General features: G+C 41.7%; 1 protein-coding gene across 1 annotated transcript in view; it reads right to left on the bottom strand.

Moving 5' to 3' along the window:
• ARFGEF3 (ARFGEF family member 3) overlaps positions 1-21806 on the bottom strand; it is a 165594-nt gene that overhangs the window by 74152 nt on the left and 69636 nt on the right. Inside the window, 5 exon segments of the mRNA XM_028508631.2 lie at positions 1014-1344; positions 2196-2300; positions 9778-9856; positions 11999-12041; positions 15260-15382. Of these exon segments, the coding sequence (XP_028364432.1) occupies positions 1014-1344; positions 2196-2300; positions 9778-9856; positions 11999-12041; positions 15260-15382 (681 nt within the window).

Below are 21806 nucleotides of genomic sequence, written 5' to 3'. Positions count from 1 at the left end.
CAAAGTTATCTTGAATATTAAAGTGAATGTACTTGAAGTGCCTGGCATATAGTAGGTAAGAAACAAAAAATGGTTATCATTGTATGCCCACAGATTTTCTTAACCAGCAGTTAACTAGGGCTTGCTTTTTCATTTTTAGAAACGTTGGGTCAGAACTTCCTGTTATTCATTGCTGTCAAATCTCATTACAACGACACCAAGAGGCATTTCAAATTAAGCTTTCTAGAAATGGTGAGTAGCAAAGGTTGCTTCAAATAAGAGAGTAATCAACAAGGGAATTGTGTCACTCTCTCATTTCTGGGTTAGGTACCAAGAGCAAACACAATTTGACTTTCACAAACAAGTTTGCAAATACAAAAATGTTGATCACTTTTTTTTAGTAGTTGAGAGAAAGCAGATAAATCCCCATTTGAAGCACCTTCAAAATAACCCCAATTCCTCTTCAAAGCCATGAAGAAGCACACTGGGATGATTTGTATAGGCTGGGCAACCTTCACATTCTCGCGGGGGTCCTGATGTTTGGGAGATAGGAGGCCTAAGAAGGGATGGGGCAAGGAGCTCTCTTTCACTAACCAGAGATTAGTAACGCTCTTTTTTGGATAATGTACCACCTGGGTGTAAAATTTTGAAATCCAGTTTTGGCAAAGTGAATAAATGTATGTATCTGCACAAAACAGCACTTAATGGAGCAGAATGAAATCTAGCCCAGGGCTCAGTTAGATGCATGCAGTTTAAATTATTGAATGGCTTTGTATCAGTAAGCACTTACTTACCACTGCCCCTGATGCTGGCTCCCAACACATGCACACAGGCACGCATGTGCCTATATGTGCACACACACACACACACACACACCACTCAACCCTAGAGAGACTACCTGTTACGAGATACAGTGTGGGAGCAATTAAGTTCTAGCAGGTGAATGGCAAGCACTTTCTGAGTGCCTCCTGCTTGCAGAACACTGTGCTCAGACGCCTGGGCAGTCACCCTGGCATTCTTCAGTGCATCCCTACCTCCTTCATTACTTTGATGGCTTCCACTCGGTGCTGCGGTGGGGGGTAGAGCAGCATGCGGTGATAGAGGGACTGGAGCACCGGCTTCATGGAGTCCACCGACCCCACCAGCCGCACCAACTCAGCTGCAATGTAGTAGATGGTCCGAGCCACAGGCCCGCTCAGCGCAGGTGCGGTGGAGGAGCAGCCCGAGCCCCGGCCATGGTCAGAAACTCCAGGAGACGTGGAGTCCGAGTCCACGCTGGCACTTGCGCTGCTATGAGCGGAGGTGATGGTTTTGTCATGAATTGGATTCCCCAGGATCACAATGAGAGCAGGGCAAAGGTTTTTCCTGGGAAGAGATGGGGAGAAAAATAAGTTTCACTCCAAGCCAAAGGATCAAATGTGAATACTACTGAGTGCAAATACCAGACGCCACGCAAATAACCGTGAGTTGGGTTCTTTACTGCCCCTGGTTTTGGCTACGTCCTGCCCCAGTTTCCCATGTCTCTCCATCAGTGCTGGGCACACGAACAAAATACTTCATCTCATAAGTCAAGCTAGGGTTAACTAAAGAAAATATCCTGAGAAGCATCAAGAAACCATCTCACATAAAGAAATAGACTCAAAATGTGAAATGGCTCAGTTAGAAAGTTTCACTTCACTGTAAGTAACAGAATTATTTTGAGAAGTGAATTTAAAATTCTGACACATGTCATTCACATTCCTCCCTGTGGATAATAAGCCCAGGAACCCAGAGCCGCCAGCTGGCTGCCTGCAGGCCCCGTCACTCGTGTGAATCTCTGACTGTGACTAAGTGACTGGTATGCAGGTTGAAACGGAGAATGTACCAAGAATAACGTTCAGAATCTCTTGCCCACCCACTGCATAACTTTCTGGAGCCTCGATATGCTTTTAGAACAAATAAATGACTTACAAAACAATCTCCTAGTTTCTGAGTCTTATGCTCCTAGGATGTAAACAAAATGCAAGAGGGCCTTGGAGGGCTATTTTGTTACTGTAATCATCAGTTTCTCTCTGGTGCATGTAAGCAAAGCAACTTCCCTACTTCCCCTTGAAAATTTCCGCCTCCCCCTGAAACCAGTGGAGCGGTCATGGACGCTGTGGGAAGGGACCCTCGGACACAGCTGGGAGGAGAGAGCCCCTCGGGTTGGCGTGGGGGCCGTGAGGGCGGGCGCTCACCAGATCAGGTCGGTGAAGCCTCTGTGCAGGTGCATGCAGGAGGAGGAGCTGCTGAGCACGGACAGGATGCACTCCAGGTACAGAAGCTGCAGCTGCTGGTTGTCACTGCAGAAGAACACCGGCACGAAAAGGCAAGATTACGGAGGCGGTATGGAAACATTTGGCAAATGTTAGGCATTACAGAAATGTTCATTTTGGGGGAGGGGGACTGTTAGTGTTATGGGTTGAATTATGTCCCCCCTCAGAATGTGACCGTATTTGGAGACAGGGTCTTTACATAGGTAATCGAGTTAAAGTGAGGTCACTAGAGTGAGTCCAAATCCTGTATGACTGGTGTCCTTATAAAATGAAGGAATTTGGAGACAGAGGAATATAATGTGAAGAGTTGTAAGAAGAAGGAGGCCCTCTACAAGCTAAGAAGAGGGGCTTGGAATAGATCCTTCCTTCCCCGCTCAGAAGGAACCAGCTCTGCTGACAGCTTCATCTCAGACTTCCAGCCTCCAGAACTGTGAGACAATAAATCTCTGTTTTCTTAAGCCACGCAGCCTGTGGTACTTTGTTATGACGGCCCTAGCAAACTAGCACAGTCAGGGTGTTTTTTTTCATTATTGAACTTACTTTTTAGAATAGTTTTGGATTTATAGAAACACTGAACATGAACAAAGTTACCATATCTCATTCACCCCTACACATGGTTTATCCTCTTACTAACACCTTACATTTGTATGGCACATTTGCTGCCAGTAATGAACAAATATTGATATGTTATTAATTAAGTTGCACAGTTTATTCCAGAAATGTTAATTCTTATATGTTCAATTATGTAAATGTTTCAATGGTCAATGCTTAACTAACTTGCGTGTGACTCTTCTTCTTTCTTTTTGAGGGTAGCGTGGTTTTTCAATGCACACATTATTTTTCTCAAAATTACTATTATGGTCCTACTTAATAGGTCTATATAAAAAAAACAGAGAACTTTAAGAGATGCACATTCTTATACCCAGATTAAGTTGGTTGCCTAACCCACCAGAATTAAGGAAGAATTTAATGTTCAAGGACACGTTTACTACAAATATATAATAAAATACTTTTAAGAGCTTTCATTCAGAAATCCTGAATAGGATGGAAATGTTCAGAAAAAGGAGAAACTTATTTTAAAAAGTAATTTTGGTTGTCTCTCCTTTCTCCTGATTTGCAGTAAATAAGTGCCAAAAGGAAGCTTAATGCCTTTAACAGTTCAAGTAAGTCCCAGGAGAAGGCGGCAAAAGGGGAAGGCAAGACCAGTGACATTCAGACTAGAAACTTAAGGAGACAGGAAGGGAGCAAGGCTAATACCAGACTGTCCCGAAGCCCAGAAGATTCCATCCATACAGCTGCCAAACTGGGGAAGGCTGTGCAGCTGTCAGACAAAGGGTCATCAGGCGGGGATGGGGACCCCTTGTTTAGGTGCTATCCTAAATTCCTTGATGGGACAGCTTTGTAAAAATGACATTATGCTTTAAAACCAGTTGGCAAGCTAGTTGACAAGCTATAGCCCAAGGGCAAAATCCCGCCATAGCCTGTGAACTGAAAAAGATTTTTACATTTTTAAAGGGTTGTGAAACCAAACCAAACCAGAAAAACCGAACAGGAAACAAAGACATCGTGTGGGCCTTTACAGGGAATGTTTGCCGACCCACAGACCTCCCTTGTCCAGAGAGAACTGTGCAATAATGAAAACAATGCCATTATTTTGAAAAATAGAATTCCACTTCAGTGGAATGTACAGTTTGGATGTACTCCACAGCACCCTTTGAAGGTGGAAGAAGAGAGGGGTCAAGGCTGGGTCTCCAGAGAAACTCTTATTCTTTGGCAAGAGGAAGGTGGTGGCTGGGGAAGAGAAGAAAGACAAGACATGAATAGCCGCTCCTGGGCCAGGTATGGACTTTGCACGTCTATACACCTGCATGGCAAACTTCCCCGCACTTTTGAACAAAACAGTTCCGGATGGAAAAACTGCATGTTCTTCATTCTTGTGGGGCCAGAGAGAAACGCACATAAAGCACTGCACAGGAAGTGCCCTAAATGAGTAACCGAACACGAGGCAGTATGAGAGCTCTAGGAGCAGCATCTGACCCTCCTTAGAAAGATCCAAAGAGAATTTCCAAAGGACAAGTACCTCAGAAGAGACCTGTAGTTCATGGAGGTGCTGGGGAGAGGGTGTGCAAAGTGTGGCGGCGGTGGCGGGGGTGGGGACGGGGTGGTCGTGGGTGGAGCACAGTGCATGAGGATGTCGCCAGCTGGATGTGGGGCTGGAGAGTTGGGCAGGGGACAGATCAGAGAGGCTTTTGTAGGCTGTGCTAAGATGCCTGGACTTTGTTCTGCAAGTGGGAGAGTGAATGACAAGATTCCTATCTCAAAATAATCATTCTGGATGCTGTACAAATGAACAGATTGAAGATGGCAACGCAGAAGGGCCCTAACATCAATGGTAAGCCACATTTTGAAAATCAGTTCTGAAAAGATTGCTTCTGCTATAGTCCCAGGCTAATCTTTCCGACCCATTTCTTGACTCAGTATTAAGAAAATAATTATGAAATGCCCCAATTCAAAAGGGTCTCTTTATCTCTTAACTGTCAGACTAGCATCACAAAACTAAAATAATTATAGACAATAAAGATTGTCAGTTTCTGGAATCACTAGGAATAAACCTATAGAAAACCTCTGAGCTGTCAGGGTTCCTATGAGTATCTGCTAAGTGACAATATGAGTATCTACAAAGTGTGGCGCAGCAACCCCAAGGCCTCAGACTGGATGACAGGGAGAATGCACTGCCAAGGTAACTGGTCCGGGAGTCTCCGTGGAGACCGAATGTGCTGGCTTTTCTGTGGGTTGCAGCAGTCTGGCAAAATGGGTGCTTATGACCTTATATGAGTCATGTCCGTAGAGGAGCTGTTTGAAACGTAAGCACCATCTGCGCACGCCCCTCACCAAACACAAAAAGGCACATGCCCAGTGTGTGCGTGTGTGTTGCATGTTTGTCTGGCCACAGACAAACAAACATGGGATTCACAAGGCAGAAAGGAGACTAGAAACCAGTCAACTCTTTCAAAGCACACTAGGGAAAAACCTGTCTGTTTAAAGAGAGTGTGAGTTACGTTGCCTGGTCTTCTGTTTGAGTGATTCGTGGCTGGCAGGCTGAGTATCTGCTGGTCTCACTTTCTGCTCATCTCTGAACTTCCTCGCAGGCACACAGTCCATGGAGAACAATTCTCACGAGTGGACCAGGGGACGTGAGGGCAGAGCAGCAGCCTCTCCCGGCAAGGCTTCTGCCAGGCAATCGGGTGGCACGCTCTGGATCTCTGGAGTTCTTAGAGCTTTGTCTCATCTTGAACCGTTCTGACTTGGCTTCCCTTAGAAACAGTTCAGATGGAGGTAGAAATGGGGAGGGAGGGGACAAAGTCACCATGTGAGCAGAAGAGTGGAATGAGAACACACAGGCGAACACTTCACCTTGCCTCACCGATCCCAAGACCGGCGGGGTACAGACCCTCTCTGACGTTCTGTGCTGGGAGGAGTGGGTGGTGGGGGATGAACAGAGAGAGAATGAATAAATCTCTTCCTAAGCCCAATTATCCTTCCAAAAATTCTTAGATTTAAACCTCGTGCAACTCAACTTGCCTAATATAGAATTCTATTAATACCGTATCTGTAAGGCATGTGAGTTATTCCGAGTACCTGAATGCAGTTTCCAGGATCCCCCTGACAGACTGAACATATCATGAATACATTCCCCTGCAGAGCTAAAGCCCTGTGAGGAATCTGAGCTTCGATTTTAGAAATGGTTGTTGAGGGGAAGTACTGACTGTAGCATGATTTCAGAGGAAGAAGATATTTAGGCGGTAAGGGACGTGTGAAGTTTAGCTAGTGGAAATACAAGGAGTTGAAGAAGTAGAAATCAGAAGAAATTGTACGAGGAGTGAAAACTTAATGAGGAGAACTAAGAGAACCAGCCGAGTGGCAGCAGTCAGGAACACGGTGCTACCTGGCCAGGTGGACTTAAAGGTCTCCTGTTTAAACTGTACTAAGTGGGCTGCACCCCCAGCTTCTCCGGCAATAGGACCCCCACCTTAGGGTAATGGAATCGTGATGGAAAACACCAGACTCAAACAAGGCGAACAGTAGCCAGAGGCAGAATTACTGGAGAAGTGCATTGGAAAACTAAGCAAGATGACGAGAACCCTGTAAAAACTATTAAGCTCTATATAACGATACGCTTAAAGTCTCTGTGATCCAATGTCTCATCAGAGACCCTTGAAAAACACATACGTGCCACATGAGTTATTTTCCCCATGTAAAGCCAATTCTCAAGTCACATGGTTCAGAAATGTTTTCTTTCTTTTTTCAGTAACCGATAGAAATCCATGACTTTTAATTTCTAATTGGTGTAAGTGTGTATTGCAATGTCTGTACAATGTGTTTTCCTAATGATCCACTGTCAAATTTATGATGTGAGAAGCTCAGTGTTCCTAACTGCATCATGAACTAGAATTAGCACTGGCTATGCTGAAAGTAAACAAACCATTTTAGGGAAAATACTTACCGAGTCGTTATTACACGCTAGGCATTATGCAGTGAAAAAAATGCCACTTACACCAACCAATACCTTTCAGAAAATATCAATGATAAATGTTTATAATAATTACAATAGGCATAGCCTTGGACTGTCCCAGGTAAACCAGGTCACGTGGTCACTGCACGGATGGGGGTGTCTGTAGCTGATATCAGAGCCACCCAGGTTTTAAAGAATCATGAACTTAAAGCCCTTACTGGATCTGGCTGAAGACTTGTTCCTAAGCAATCAACAAAGATACATTTTAAATCTATTATTTGTAGACCTGTAGACTCATTCTGACTTAGTCTGATGGCTGGTTTTGAATTAATAATGGCATAGTCACCATGAGCTCCCCAACTTTTCTAGTACTTAAAAACGTTAAAGTTTTCCTTGAGTGTATTCTGGAAAATAGTTTATATAGTTTTCCCTATGTTCACAACTCAGGAAAAATAAAATGTTTAGCTTATTGGTTTTCCCTCACCTGCAAAGTAGTGAACATAAACTTTATATTTTTCAAAGTTTTAGTGGTCTTTGTTCTATCCCCTCATAATATTAAGACCTGAGGGGTGGGGCAGGGTGGGGAAGAAGCATCCTCGGCCACTGCCAACTGCCTCAGACTTCAGCCCGCTGTGGTGTTGCACTGGTGAGCGTAAACCATTTTGCAGAATGTTGCATCAAATGTTGCTGGCCACAATGGGGGTGGAACAAGATGAGAGCCAGTCAGTAATCATGTCAGAACAGAGGTTTTAAACAATTCTGTACAACCACAAAAACGGCCAAATGTAATTTTCCCCTGCGAGTGACTCCTGCTTCTTCCCCAGCGACAACTCTATCCCCCTTCTGTTCCTCCATCAGCCAGAGAAAACCTAAGATGCCCAGAGCTAGGGCTGTCTCCCCTTTCCAACAGCAACCAATCCCTTCTGGGTGGCCAGACTCTCCCTTCTTTAACGGCCCCTACGTCACCTAACTCAGGTTCAAGTCCTACAACAAGCCCTCCTAGCTCTCTTTTACTGGGTGTCCCGTGGCACTCTGTGGTGCACGGGTTCCGTCACTGCGGATTAATAAACCTGAGTCTGTCGGCCTCAGGGGTTCCTGGTGACCTCTGGCTGCTGGGATCATCAGTTATTCAAGTGAATTTTCTCATCCAATGCTTACAAAAACCCTAATATATTTTATATGACTGTATTATATTACATAAAATATTATATAATAATTATACTAATGTGAATTACTTTATAACGGACGTAAGCTTAGGGTAGTTGAGATCTTTGCCCAAGGTCAAGAACTAGTAAAGGGCAGAACAGGGCTCTTACCCAACTAAGTCAACAAAGACGATTCAATTGAGCCAAGAGTCATTAACACCACACATGATTATACCTTAGGAGGAAATAAGCCAATAAGAATACATTCCAGCTCTGGGGTAACAGCTGGCTCTGCTAGGACAGAGAGGAACTGGGCAGGTGTGGGAAGGAGATAGCGTTAGAAGAGATCCAAACCCTGGTGACGGATGGGTAAAGTACATGTACACCTATCCCAGCCAGGACACTGTTGAGAGTGGAGGAGGGTGATTATAATTGTGCACAACAGGCACAACTTGAGACTGTCCCAAAAAAATCAGGTCACGTCAGAACCCTATAGATGGGGTTGCTACAATTGGTGTTAGCACCTTCACATTAGGACAATAATCTGAGCCCCACCCTACTGCTCCAGCTCTCCATGGTCAGAAAAGATGGGAACCTGAGCAGGGTATGGGAGGATCCATTTACATCCCAGCCTCTGTTAGATGCATCCCTCCCGAGGTCAAACCTTGCCCAGACTCAAGGCCTGCCTAGGATCCAGGGGTGGGAGCAACCTGTGGGCAGGGGTGTGGAAGAAGATAGTGCTATTTCTTTTTTTGTTTATACTACCTACATATTAAATAGGCCTCTTCATTTTGTTAAGTGCCTGATACTAAGAGAGCTTGATTTGATTAAAATATACAGGTGACCCAGAGCAATGATAGATCAGCTGATGTAGAAACCATTTGGCAACAACTTTTAAGACTAATTCTAAACTAAGCTTAAAAATAATCCTGAGTTTATGAAGAAAACGAAACCAAAACCAAACATTAACAAAAGCAACTTTCTGCAATGTTTCCAGCAAAGTGAGAGATCTCACTCACTCACATTTGCAACCAGAGCACTTTTCCCGTTACTGCAAATAAAATTCTGCAAATAGAAGCTTTCTGAATTATCAACTGTTCTAGCTGTCAGTAATCAGTAGTTTAATGTCCTTCATACTGAAGGAGCACTTCATAATCTCACTGTGTTGTAGAATTTTGCAATTAACTATGTATGTAGTTGGAAGTGACTTTTCATCTCATTTGGAAAGTGGCCTTTTTATATTTGGCTTTACTATAGATGCGTAGGTTATCTTATTAACTTATTGCATGGAGATTTAAACCAGTGACACCATTGATTAAAGTGCCATAAAAAACAATAAGTACATAAAAGTTGAAGTAACATGTCCTCTTTTAAAATATGTATGGGAGCTCAGAGGCTCAGGAAATGAAAAAAAAAAAGAAAGAAAGAAAGAATGAAAGAAAGAAAAAGACCACACAGTCCAACTCTGCTATTGAACGGAGGAGAAAGGTGCAACGCCCGGATGAGAAGACTCAGAGTCACAGCCGACACGTCCGGATTAGGACTAGCCTTCACATCAACTAGCCCTTAGCCAACATTCATTCCACTCAGATCCATGCACGAGGGAATGAACTCTTCTTTGCAATGTATTGTTTTCCCATCTTCTCATCAGAAAATTATGTCCATCAGGAAGAGTACTGGGTAATGTAGGCTTGCCCAGGTCACTGAATATTTTTCTCAGAAGTGAATACCAATGGGAGGAACCACTGTCCCTCTACTCTGCTATTTCACATGATGTCACGGATGTTACCGATGCTTCGGTAATTGACAGTCAGTGAACAGGAGCATGAATGCGGAAGGCTCTTACTTGATGGCAGCTTGTAGTTTCTCGCACAGAACAGTGAGCACAGACACAAGGTCATCACAGAGGGCCTCGACAGTTGACCCTTTGAACAGAGGAGGTCATAGGCATTAGACATCGGCAGGGGACTGGGAGCTCCCCCAACAGCCCTTCCCATCCTCCACTGTGGATGTTTTCAGGACTGAAAAGATGACTGTCAGATGCTGAGCCTTCCTTAGGCCACCAAAATGCAATGTATTATAAATATAATAATAATTCCTTTCCAAAATAAAGCACTCAAAAGATAGTCCAGAAAGAAAATAGACTATTTCCTATAAAAATTCATTCTCACTTAATGAAAGGATATTTGGTTAAACACAACACAATTGACAATGATTTTTCTCAATATTTAGGCCAGTGACTATACACGTATCCCTTATTCTGAATTCTTGATTTTCTGGGTGTTCTGAGAATTGTATCCCAAAGAGATAAAATAGGGCAGCGTGGGAGAAAGGGAAGTTTTTCGAACCAGGAAGCTAGACAAAGAGGGCAAAACGACGTGGTCACGCCCTTCACCCGCTTCAGCTATCTGTCCAGCATCCTCAGAGCATGTGGTCTTAATGGAGCAACAGCCAATGTCAGAAAGGAAAAAAAATAACCAAACATGTTCACACCCAGAAGCTGGCAATGAAACTTCCACAGGAGCAGTGGAGTGGTGTACTAGAAAGAGGCTGAAATCTGGATTCTGCCTACTACTGGTCCACAACTTGCGGGACTGCACAAGCTTGGGTAAGGATCAATTTTCCTTTTGGCAAAACAAGGTAAACCATACCAATGACCCAGACTAACGGGTCAAGTGAGGTAACAAGTGGAGGCATTTGCTCTTCTATTAATAAAAACCTATAAAGATCTATACAAATGTGGCTAGCTATTTAATGAATGTATAAATGAATGAACGAATGACCATGAAGTCACGGAAAAGGGAGGGAAAATGGCAAGAGTGTGAGAGAGGAAATAAAAGTAAAGTTGGAAGAGGGCAGATGAATGAGAAATGGCCGATCTTCAGCATTTATGATCTTAAATTGAGAGGGAAAAATGAAACGGTAAGGTGCAATGATAAATGTAGTTTAAAATAAATAAAACCTATAAAGAGTCCTGAAACTGAATTTTAGATAAATTTCAAATGAGCCCATCCATTTCCTACTAATACATTTTTTAAAGGCATATCTTTGACCAAGAGGACTTTGACCTCCTTTTTGGTTTATACAATCATTCTGTATCAATGAAGATTTTATGGGCACTGCAACTGACAGAAGAAAAGAGGGGCAGAAGAGGCTGGGCCTTTTCACTGGGAGCATTACAAGGTGAAAGGTTCTGTAGCGCTTCTGGTCCACGGCCCAAGAATATAGCAAGATGTGACTAAAACTATACACTGAAGCAATGCTTTAAAAAAATGACTTAAGATACTTTGCTTTCTCATATCTTTCATGTACTCTTTTTCTCCTAATTGTGGCTGCCTGTATCTCTCACCTTTTCATTCCTTCTCTTTTTCATCTTCTCTCCACTCCACCCCTTCTCCCTGTTGTTAACTGGCAAAAATATCTAAAAAAACCCCCCAGTTTTTCCAATATTTTTAAATGACTGAATGAAGTCTGAAATAAAATTACATTTTTAATCAGATGATTTGAATTTTTCATCTCTTTCAGAAAACAAATACTACCAAACATTTTTAAAAAATCAAACTGCTTATCAATTACATGTGGACTTTTTTTTTCTTTTCCCATGCATCAGAATGAAAGTTCCTTACCTTGATTTCTGTCTTTCTGCAAGATTCCTTGTGAGGTAACTCATTTTTCATATTAAAAAACTGGTACTTCACAAACATACTTCGAGAGCAATAGCACTTTGTACCAGTCAGTTTCTGTAACCTTCCATCCATTCCATTTTAACGATTAATAAACCTGATTTCACTAAGAACGAGGAAGGCCTGTGAAGAGTTCACTTCCCTCACACAGTTGGAGCAGGAACAGGTGTGGTTGGCGCGAACAGAAGGAAGAAGACACCGCTCGTTCAATCGTACCAAGTTGGTTCTTAGGTACCAGTCGTAAGGCCAAGCTAAGCAGAAGCTCCAAGGGAGTGGCGAACTACCCTGAGAGCATCCTCCTCCCCACATCCCCAACCCCAAGCACACAGGAGGCATTCCGATACCTGCTTTTTACACTGAACTAGTAAAAATCAAATTCAATACCTGGATTCCTGAATTCCTGTGGGACATCTGGGTTTTCAATTATCTAGTAAGGGAGACACACACAGGACGATTAGTAGATTCAGGCAAGAAGAATCCTGACTCTTAAACAATGGAAAATTCTCAGAAACAAAATGTCATCTTGAGCTCTAAGAGCTCAGCTAGCTCACCTAAGCTCACCCTCCAGGTCCTGATAGCATTTCATTATTCCTGGTATTTATGAAAAGATATGCCTGGAACTGAGCTCGTCAGTTGCAAATATAATTCATTCAAGAGTCCAGAAACTTCCTGGGAGTTTAAGCCCTGTGGTACACTTTATCGTTCCAGGGTGCTGAGCTGTGGCTGGGGGCAATGACCTAAATAGCTGAGTTATCTCTGCACAGAGAGGAGTATTTCCGAGGGTCACAGGCCACACTCTGATGGGCACCTAAAGAATACAGACTCTTAGTCACAGTGATCAGGTTGCTGGACTTCAAAATCCAGGTGCAAAGATGATGGCTGGTCAGAAGCACCAGCTTTGTGTTTGATAGGGGGAGAACATTAACTTTTGACTCTCTGACCAGACCAACCCCTGTAGACTGCTGCTTGGTAGACCCAGAACTATCAAAGGAAAGACAGAACCTTGAAGGTAAGGGGAACAGGAAGGGAAAGATATTTACCAACAGTTAGATGGACTTCCCATTGCGGGGAGAATTCAGTGACTACAGAGACTCCCACCTCTTAGCACTGGGAGGTAGTAAGAGGGCATTTTCATGCTAATTTCCTACCAGACATTTGGCACTGTTTTTTTTAATTTGTTTATAGGCACATATTTCTACTCTTCTCTGTTCATTAATTTGCAAGCTCAGCTGCTTCCACACATTCCTTGTGAAATGCTACGTCAGTGTCTGCAGCTCAGTACATGGCAAAATGCAAGTTAAAAACAACATTCTCTGGAAGAAACACATCTAAATCATTTTTAAGGACAGGAGAACCAACACCACCTACCCACCCCCACACCCGAGCAGCATTTTTTTCTTTTCAAAGTGAGTGAATTTCAATTTAACAATGGCTTTTGTATTTAAATAATTCAATGATAAAGCTTGATAATAACTTGGGGCTTCTGAGGATGCAAAATCAAGTTGCATAATCTGTACTTGGAAGTGGGCTGGGATGTCAGTAGACAGTAGGTTGAAGGTACAGTTCATGCGAATGTTTTTGGCATTCTAGATTAATTTTCTTTCCATTATACTCAAGCCTTCCTGATGCTGAGATGGCCTGCAATGTCTTTTCCAGCGATGGGTCATGCTACACACCTCACATCGTCCCCACTTAAAGGTAAGTGTCCCTCTATGGGAGAACACATAGTCCCTTTGGGGGGGACCTCACCATTCCTGTGGACCATTTCCCTCTAATAGCTTTTTAAAAATAGTCATTCTTAGGTGGCAAAACTTAGTCTTTCTAGCAGACATCACAAGTACTCAAATATTAGCATACTGTGAACTGTGTCTTTCTGGGACATGGAAACATCTCCAGGGACTGCATGAGTAATAGAAAGGAAATAACAGCAAACACTAATTTTCCACGTAGCTTGGGATCTTGCTTCCGGCTGGGTGAGTCCAGATGGTCAGTGATGAGCAGGACCGGAAGGCTGATTAGCCACACAGTACACAGGTCAGAGGCAGGTAGCCCCTGGGTCTGATGCTGCCCTCTGCAACTACACCTGCTATCACTCTTACAAAAGGGCAGCGTGAGCTGAAAGGCTGAGCCATTTGAAACCTGACACTCTCCCACTTAAAAATTTAGACATAAGATTAAATGACTGATGTAATTGAAATCACTCTGAAACTACAAAGTTTTATTTAAATATTTCCTCTGAAAACATTAAGATATCATTACCATTACAATATTTCATCATGTTGCCATTTAGCAAAGATTAAAGATGACTGTATATTAAACACAAAGATTCTCAACATCTTAGGTTCATTTTCATTAAGAACATTTCTTTCCCTTACATGTCTTCTACTTACAGATCTGAATATCTTTTAAACTAATATTGCCACACCACAATATTCAAATGCTAGCATAAATAATTTTAGCAAAGGTTATTGCTAATATAATAAAACTACCTAAAAATTTAAATAATTACTTTTTAATAGAAAGTTGGACTTTGGATATAGCAAACACAAAAGAAAAAAATCATTATTGATTTTTATCTGATTAGTGTTGTCATTTTTTCAACAGTAGCTTCCAGAACTCATATTAGTAACCTAGGCTGGGATTCAGGAGACCGGGGATTTAGTTCTGGCCGGTTCACTGATAAGCTCATTAGTTTCAGATTTCAGATTCGCTCTTGTCTGTTTTTACGAGGAATAAAAGAATTTGACCAGATAATCTCAAAAGTTCCACTCAACTCCATGTTTTTCTAAAAATTACATACTTATTGAAGTTAAAAATTAGAAATATTAAAAGTTAAACATGGAATCTTAATTTCTGTAAAATTAATTTCTGAGTTATTTCAGACTGCCACTGAGATTTCCTATTCTAAAAAACAATATAGGGTTCACTCCAGAATATTTCTTGCAGATTTCAAAAGATCTTTAAACTGAATTATTACAGAGGCTGATCTAAAAAAAAATCAGTTTTGAAGAGGAATCATCTCCTCATTAACATTCCCAGGCGATAATTTATACAAGAAAACAATTACATTTACATTTTCCCAGGAACAATCTGTTCGAGTTTAGAGCGAAAGCTCCCATAGGCTTTGATGCCAGAAAGACCAGCCCCGCCTCACCCTGACAGCACCGTAAGCGGAAGGAGACCTTCCCCTTTAGCCACAGTCTTTTAGTTAGCAAAACCCCCCATATACACCCAACCTCAAAGCATGTAATTATTTTGAATTTACTTCTGGTATTTGTTAATATGTCACAATGCATTTATATAATTTATTTAATCTGAGGATTTTTAAAAATGATTTCCCAAAAAATGTTTTACAAAGGCTTTTTAAAATAACTTAAAAAATCACAGGAACTGTAAGGAAAACACAACTCTCAAAGCTTTGGCGTGAAACACATAAATATATATTTAAAGAGCTTAATTTATATCAATAAATGTTCTTCCAAACCAGCCCTTCCTATTGTTTCAGTAGGGAGCAGCCCTGGCAGGGGGTGGGGGAGGGGGACATGTGGTGTGGAGGGACACGTAGGATGTGGGACACGCGACATGCAGTGACACACAGGGACAATGGCAAGACCGTGATGAATGTGTGGATATCGCAAGGCTCACCGTATTCTCCTGCCTTTGTCGCAACTGCAAAGTCAAGTCACTCAGCATTTGACTGAGAGTGGCCCGCACAGCAGTGTTTATACTACGCTGGTGACAGCTACATGTGTATGTCTCAATGCACACCTGGTAAAGAAATAAGATAGCAACATACACACTCCGTACACAGCAGTTTATTACCGACATGCTTTGGGATTGACCGGGGAGGATATGAAATCCCTCTTAAGTGGAAAGTCAGCCTGATTTAGAACGAGTTATCCACGAGTCCTACATGTATTTAAAATCCCCAGGCATTTATGTTTTGACCATGTAGGAAACGTATTATTTCCCTAAAGATGATCCCTCTTAGAAGCTTATTCTTCTGAGCACCAGAGGAGAATGCAACCTAGTAGTTTTTCGATACACCAAATAATTTATTAGCCCCTGAGTTCTGAGGTATGGGGAGGGGGTTAATGAAGTCCTGTTTTCTGCTCTATCAGCAGATTTGACCTCGGATTAACTCTCTCTCTCACTGTTCTCCTGTAAACTTGATAAAGGTGGATGTCAGCGGTGCTACTGGGCAGCATGGCTTCCAGGAAAAAACGTCCCCTGATTACTAAGCTGTATCTGAGCTGGGAAAGCTGTGAATGAACTTTAAAACCTGGTGAGGAGTCACAGGTCTGAGGTTCCCTGAGTGACTCTTGCCTTTGGTCACGTCCTCTGAGGGAGCTCTGCAAGCTCTGCTTGTGGAGTCATAGAGATACTGGTTCCCATACACAGAGACCCTTGACTAACACAGGTTTGAATTTCTTGGGTGCACTTCCATATGATTTTTTTTTAAACTGACAGTATTGATAAATATAGTACAGTACTATAAATGTATTTTCTCTTCCTTATGATTTTTATTATCATTTTATTTGTCTGGCTTACTCTATTGTAAGAATATAGTATATAATACATATAACACAGAAAATATGTGTTCACCAATGTTTACCTTATTGGTAAGGCTTCCGGTCAAGAGTAGGCTGTTAGTAGGTAAGGTTTGGGGGAGTCAAAAGTTTATACGTGGATTTCCTATCGCAGGAGGGGGCAGCGCCCTTAACTTGCGTGCTGTTTGAGGGTCAACTGTAGGTGAAACGTGATTCCTAAGCCAAGGTGACTGCCCTCATCTTTTTGCTCCTAAGCTGACATCTGAGAGCAAGAAACTACCCTCAGGACTGGCGTGAGGCCCCCTGGGAATGACAAATGCCTGCCGTTGACCTGTGTCTGCTTCCTGCCGAGGGCACATAATGCCAGTTGTGGTCTGGTTGGGTCTGAACGTCCGGTGGGACCTGAGGAGGCCCCCTGATGGCCGCAGCCTGGAGAAATGCCAACCTGAGGGGGAAAGAGCCCTCAGTTGAAGACAACGATGCTCAGTGACATGATTTCCCAGATTTTATTGCCTCTAACTTCTCTGAAAGGTGAGGGATGGGCCTGACAACAAACACATGCTTTAGCCTGGCCCACTTTTTTCTCCATTAGGAATGCTGTCTTCCCACATTACCAAGCATATTTAGACCTATGAAAAGAAAAGAAGGGGTGCAGGTACCTACGTTATTTTCCTAGGAATAACTCCAAGATTATCTACGTTGAAGATACTGGTCCTCACCCAAATGGCAAATGGAATTTGATGACTGATAACTGAGATGGGAGACAGACTAAATGGTAACCTTTGTTGCTGCTAATGCTTAAGCTCGAGTTTCCACCAGGCCTTGCTATAATCACCTTTTTGGTAAAATTAACTAGGTAAAAGTAAATATTTTCCAACAGTTTAATTTATCTCCCATTGAATGCTTACTATTCTAAAAGAGTACTTAAAACTTAAAAGTTTATTGGAAGTTGGTTTGGATTTATTCATTTTATGTGAAAAAAGTCAGAGCAAGTTCCAAAATATTTATTTTTCAAACTACCATTTAGGGCATGTTAATTGCAAATTCATTTTCTCAAGTGATCATGGATTTTAATGTACTTGAAGGCACCATTTACACATACTTAGAAAAAAAGTGTTTTAATCCGGAAAGGCCTTTACTTTTTGCATGTGATAAAACAGTTTAAAAGCCTTGAAAGTATGTCTAAATGAGTGCAGTGTCTCACTTTGATGAGACCAAATTCTCTACAGTTTAATTAGGCACTCTAATTATATCAAAATGCAAGTTTTCTTTAAATTTTACATTTTCCAAGAAATCTTTATAACTGTTGATCTTTCAAGTGTCTGAGCTTAAATTTCAGGAGAAACGTGAAGTCTATAAGTATTAAGGATAAAAGAGTAGCTATCTTGAGAGCTGAACTACATACTTTATATTAATATAAACACAATTCTGCTGAACACTAAGGGCCATAGCTGCTACAAAACCTTCCTTTAAAAATCACATCAGTCACTTTCAACCCATGAAAGACAGCACACATGAGGGACTGGATTTTAAGTAGCATGAACAGTGTGCTGTATACAGACAACTTCCTGAGTACCAACTGGACTTCAACTTTGAATGTCCCCACCACTCTCAGTGGTTAGAGGTATAACAGTGGAAATGACTTATTGCAGTAGGCATTTTATTAAGGGAAAGGGTAAACATGTTTACTCTGCTTTTTAAAAAAAGGATTAATCTAAAAAGCTCATCCTGCCAAAGTTGGGAGTATAAATACTGCATGTAAAAAAAGGTATCTTTTTAAATATAAAAATGAGCATGTGTGTGATAATCTTGCTACCCAGAAGAAATGCTTTCAGCTATCCTAACATCTTCTAAAGAAAAGTTTCTTACACTTACTATAACAATAAAAAAAATGATAAAATGGTAAGGTTCATAGAACTAGGGATTTGATGATAAACCTGGCCACTGTATTAAAGGCCAATAATTTTTTTACTTTATGAATGTTCTTCTTTTGTTACTATGGGGCAGTGCTAAAATGAGCACATTGAATCAGAGAAGCCAAGAGAATACCAAGTCCAAATGCAGGCTGAGTTTCTGGAAAAGGGCTCATCAATTTCTTCCATATCTCCAAGGTCACTTCTACATCCCATGCCCTTTGCTTTCGTAGTGTAGAATTGACATTAAAAAGCCTCAGTCCTGGACCTCTGCCTGAGGCTCATAGGACCAAGTCCAATACCTTGTGAAAAGCCACAGGCCCCTGATCGTCAGGGAATGCACGAAGACACAGGGCAGTGAGGACTTTCGTAATGGACATTTTGATCATTTCATGCATTTGTGGACATCCAGCTTTACGGCATGCTAAACACAACTGAGAGCAAAAACAAACTGTTACTGAAGCAAAACAAACCCAACGGCAGAATGAAAAGAACAAAAAAACCCAAGTCTGCAAGCCATTCATAGCAATAAAAGCTTTATGTCATCGAGGAAGTAGACTGATAAATAACAGTACTAGGTTATACCCAGGGCGGAATCACTATGATTACATATGAAGGAGCAAAGTGAAAGGTAGCAGATAGTCAATATTGGTCAAAGTGATAAATTTTAAAACAGCTTCCACAATAGCAATTTGCTTAACTTTGCAAAATGAGTATGAGCTTCACTTTGTTAAACTGTGCATTTCCCTTCTCTTTCCTATCTGAATGGGGTTAGTGGCACATCTGAATGATGCTGAGTAGTAAGTTCCATAAAGAGAAGACTTAGCAGGTTTCCAGTTGGAACATTTTTATGGAGATAAAAATAATTTATCTTCACAAAAAGAAAAAGGATTTGAGATTAAGTTACAAGAAAACAGAGCTGTCTTTTATACAGGGAAGACTATGAATGCTTATCGATCACATGCGAACCAAGGGAAATTTTGATTAACATTACAAGTCTAAACAAGATGTTGAGTCACAACGAGCACTCAGTGACCGGGCTGATTCCAGGTGAGCAGCAGTAACAGGTGGGTGTGGAACAGCAGGCACTTCAGGAAACGGGTCCTGCTGATGCAAACACACAGGTGCACACACACAGGATGAGCTCAAAGTCTGAGCACCATGCTCAGGTAGGGACATTTGCTGGTTTTCCTTTTGGATCTCACTCAAAACGAAATTTTTAAAACACCAGGGCATACATGGAAAACTCTGATTGTCACTTCCCTCTTTCTTGTCCAGGTTCTCCTTGGCTTCACTGACATTAAATTGGATTGAGACACCTCAACCCATCAACTCCTGCACCTTCTCAGGCACAGCCTTCTGCTGGGCCTACACAGGTTCTACTGGACTCCAGCGCCTGCCCTCTGAACCAGCCCAAAAGGAAGTAGAGAGGGCGTCTGCATTATTCTGTGTGTCTTCCAACTCCAAATAAGTTCTTCAAGAGCCATGCTAGTCAGAGACTAAAGGGAAGTATAGACATTTCTTGCAAAACAACTAGGTTGCTCAAAGCCCATCTGCCAGTAAACAGCCAAACAAAAGAAATGTCAGAGGAGTCAAACCAGTCAGTAAAGAGACTGGCCCACAAAGAAGAAAAGAAAGGGTTTCCACAAGGAAAAGTGGAGAAAGAAAAGTGGGATTTCCTTACTCCAGTGGCCTTGACTAGTTTGAGACCATGGCCTGGCCTCTTCTGGCCACTTCTCCTGCCAGGGGGTAGGGTGACTCCCCCAGCCTTACAGAGAACTTAACAAATAAGATGCTTCTAAGAAAAACGGTTCAGGCCATCCACACACTTTGTTTCTGGATTATATCTGGAGGCCATCTGCTCCTACACTGTAGAATACTTTATTTGAGGTATGTCTCAGAAATAATTGAACTAAAAAAAGGTGCCATTGAACATTTCAAGAGTTGTAAGACATCTCAATTTAAAAAATACTTTAATGACAACTAGAATTATTAACTGAAATCTTTGACAGCAGGTCTTGACCTCATTGTTTTTGAAGCTCCGTGGGGTAACAAGTGGAACTAAATGAAACTGAACTCCAGATCCCCTGATGGTAACATAATGCTTGGAAAAGATAAACTCAGCATTGATATAGAAAAATACCCAAGAAAGTGGAATATGCCTAATGGTCACTTGAATCTACAGTCACAAAAAAAGGTAAAATTCATCAATACTTCTTCTTCATGTATAAAAACACCATAGAGCCATTATCAATTAAATGCCTTGGTAAAGGTCCCAGGTGGGTGAGGCTCCTAAGAATTTCAGCCCGTCGCCAACATTATTACAAGGTTCTACTGACATTGTCTAAGATGGCGGTTGCCAGGGAGCAATAGAGCACCGTGGTCAACAGCACATATTTGAGGTGTGAAGAGTCTGGATTTGAATGTCTAGCCACAGAGCCTTGGATAAGCAAATCAACCTCACTTTCCTTGGGATTCTTTTTTTTTTTTTTTAAAGAACAGTGTTTTCTTTTTTTTTTTCTTTTTTAATTTATTTTTAGAGAGGGAAGGGAGGGAGAAAGAGAGAGAGAGAGAGAAACATGAATGTGCGGTTGCTAGGGGCCATGGCCTGCAACCCAGGCATGTGCCCTGACTGGGAATCGAACCTGCAACACTTTGGTTTGCAGCCCGTGCTCAATCCACTGAGCTACACCAGCCAGGGCTCCTTGGGATTCTTTACCTAGTTTGGTGGTGGTAAAGATTAAAAGACGCTGTATGAGAAATGCTGCTATTGATACACCTTAAGGACTCAACTCTTAGTAGCTACTATTATTAACCAGTGTTTTGGAACTGAGCAGTGGGTGGATTGATGACATGCAAGAGGAAGGTCCCTGAAAGAGTCCCAAAGAATGAAAAATGGTCTTTGAGACGGACTTTGCTTAACCTGACAGCATGCCACGGAATCAACAAGTAGATCAAACCAGAACACACACATTTACAAAGTAGACTTCCTCACTTTGAGAAAATCCCATAAGGGAATCTTTAGCAGGCATGAGAATATGCCCCAAATCCTTCTAATGAAACGACATCATTAAACATCTTCAGATCAGCTTCACAGAGCTTCTGGGTACAGTACCACCTCTTCCTTAACCCTAAGACCTGGGCAATTGTTATTCCCACAGCTTTTCCTCTATTAAGATAACTAACCTTGGAAAACTCAACATATCTGCCTATTTGGGCATTGTAGGAAGAGAAATCTTGGGCCCAGCTCTCAATCAATAAAGAGAAGAATTATGCATCCATAATGGAGTTTTAGAAATGACAATTCTTTCCCAGCCAGGGTACATTCCTGGGTTGCAGGCCATAACCCCCAGCAACCGCACATTGATGTTTCTCTCTCTCTCTCTCTATCTCCCTCCCTTCCCTCTCTAAAAATAAATATAAATAAATAAAATCTTTAAAAAAAAAAAAAAAAGAAATGACAATTCATAAAACTAGACAGAAACACATTGAATATTTCATAATTCTCCATTTCTAAATTTGGTGATATTTCTAATTCCTCCTGTATCGCGGAAGACCCTGTACTGAAAAACTTTCATTATTGCAGTTTAATTAAGCAAGTTCAGTTAGACACACACAAATGAAGGCTGCTGCCCTCTTATTTACATTTTAAATGCTTAATGATCCTTGTTCAGTTTCAGCCGTACCTTGGGGAAAATAGCCTCATTTTTCATACTTAAGTACACATCC

Source organism: Phyllostomus discolor, chromosome 4, assembly GCF_004126475.2.
Source record: "Phyllostomus discolor isolate MPI-MPIP mPhyDis1 chromosome 4, mPhyDis1.pri.v3, whole genome shotgun sequence".
Taxonomy (NCBI): Eukaryota; Metazoa; Chordata; class Mammalia; order Chiroptera; family Phyllostomidae; genus Phyllostomus; species Phyllostomus discolor.
The sequence above is the reverse complement of the archived record's forward strand: the minus strand, read 5'-3'. Positions and strand labels throughout refer to the sequence as shown.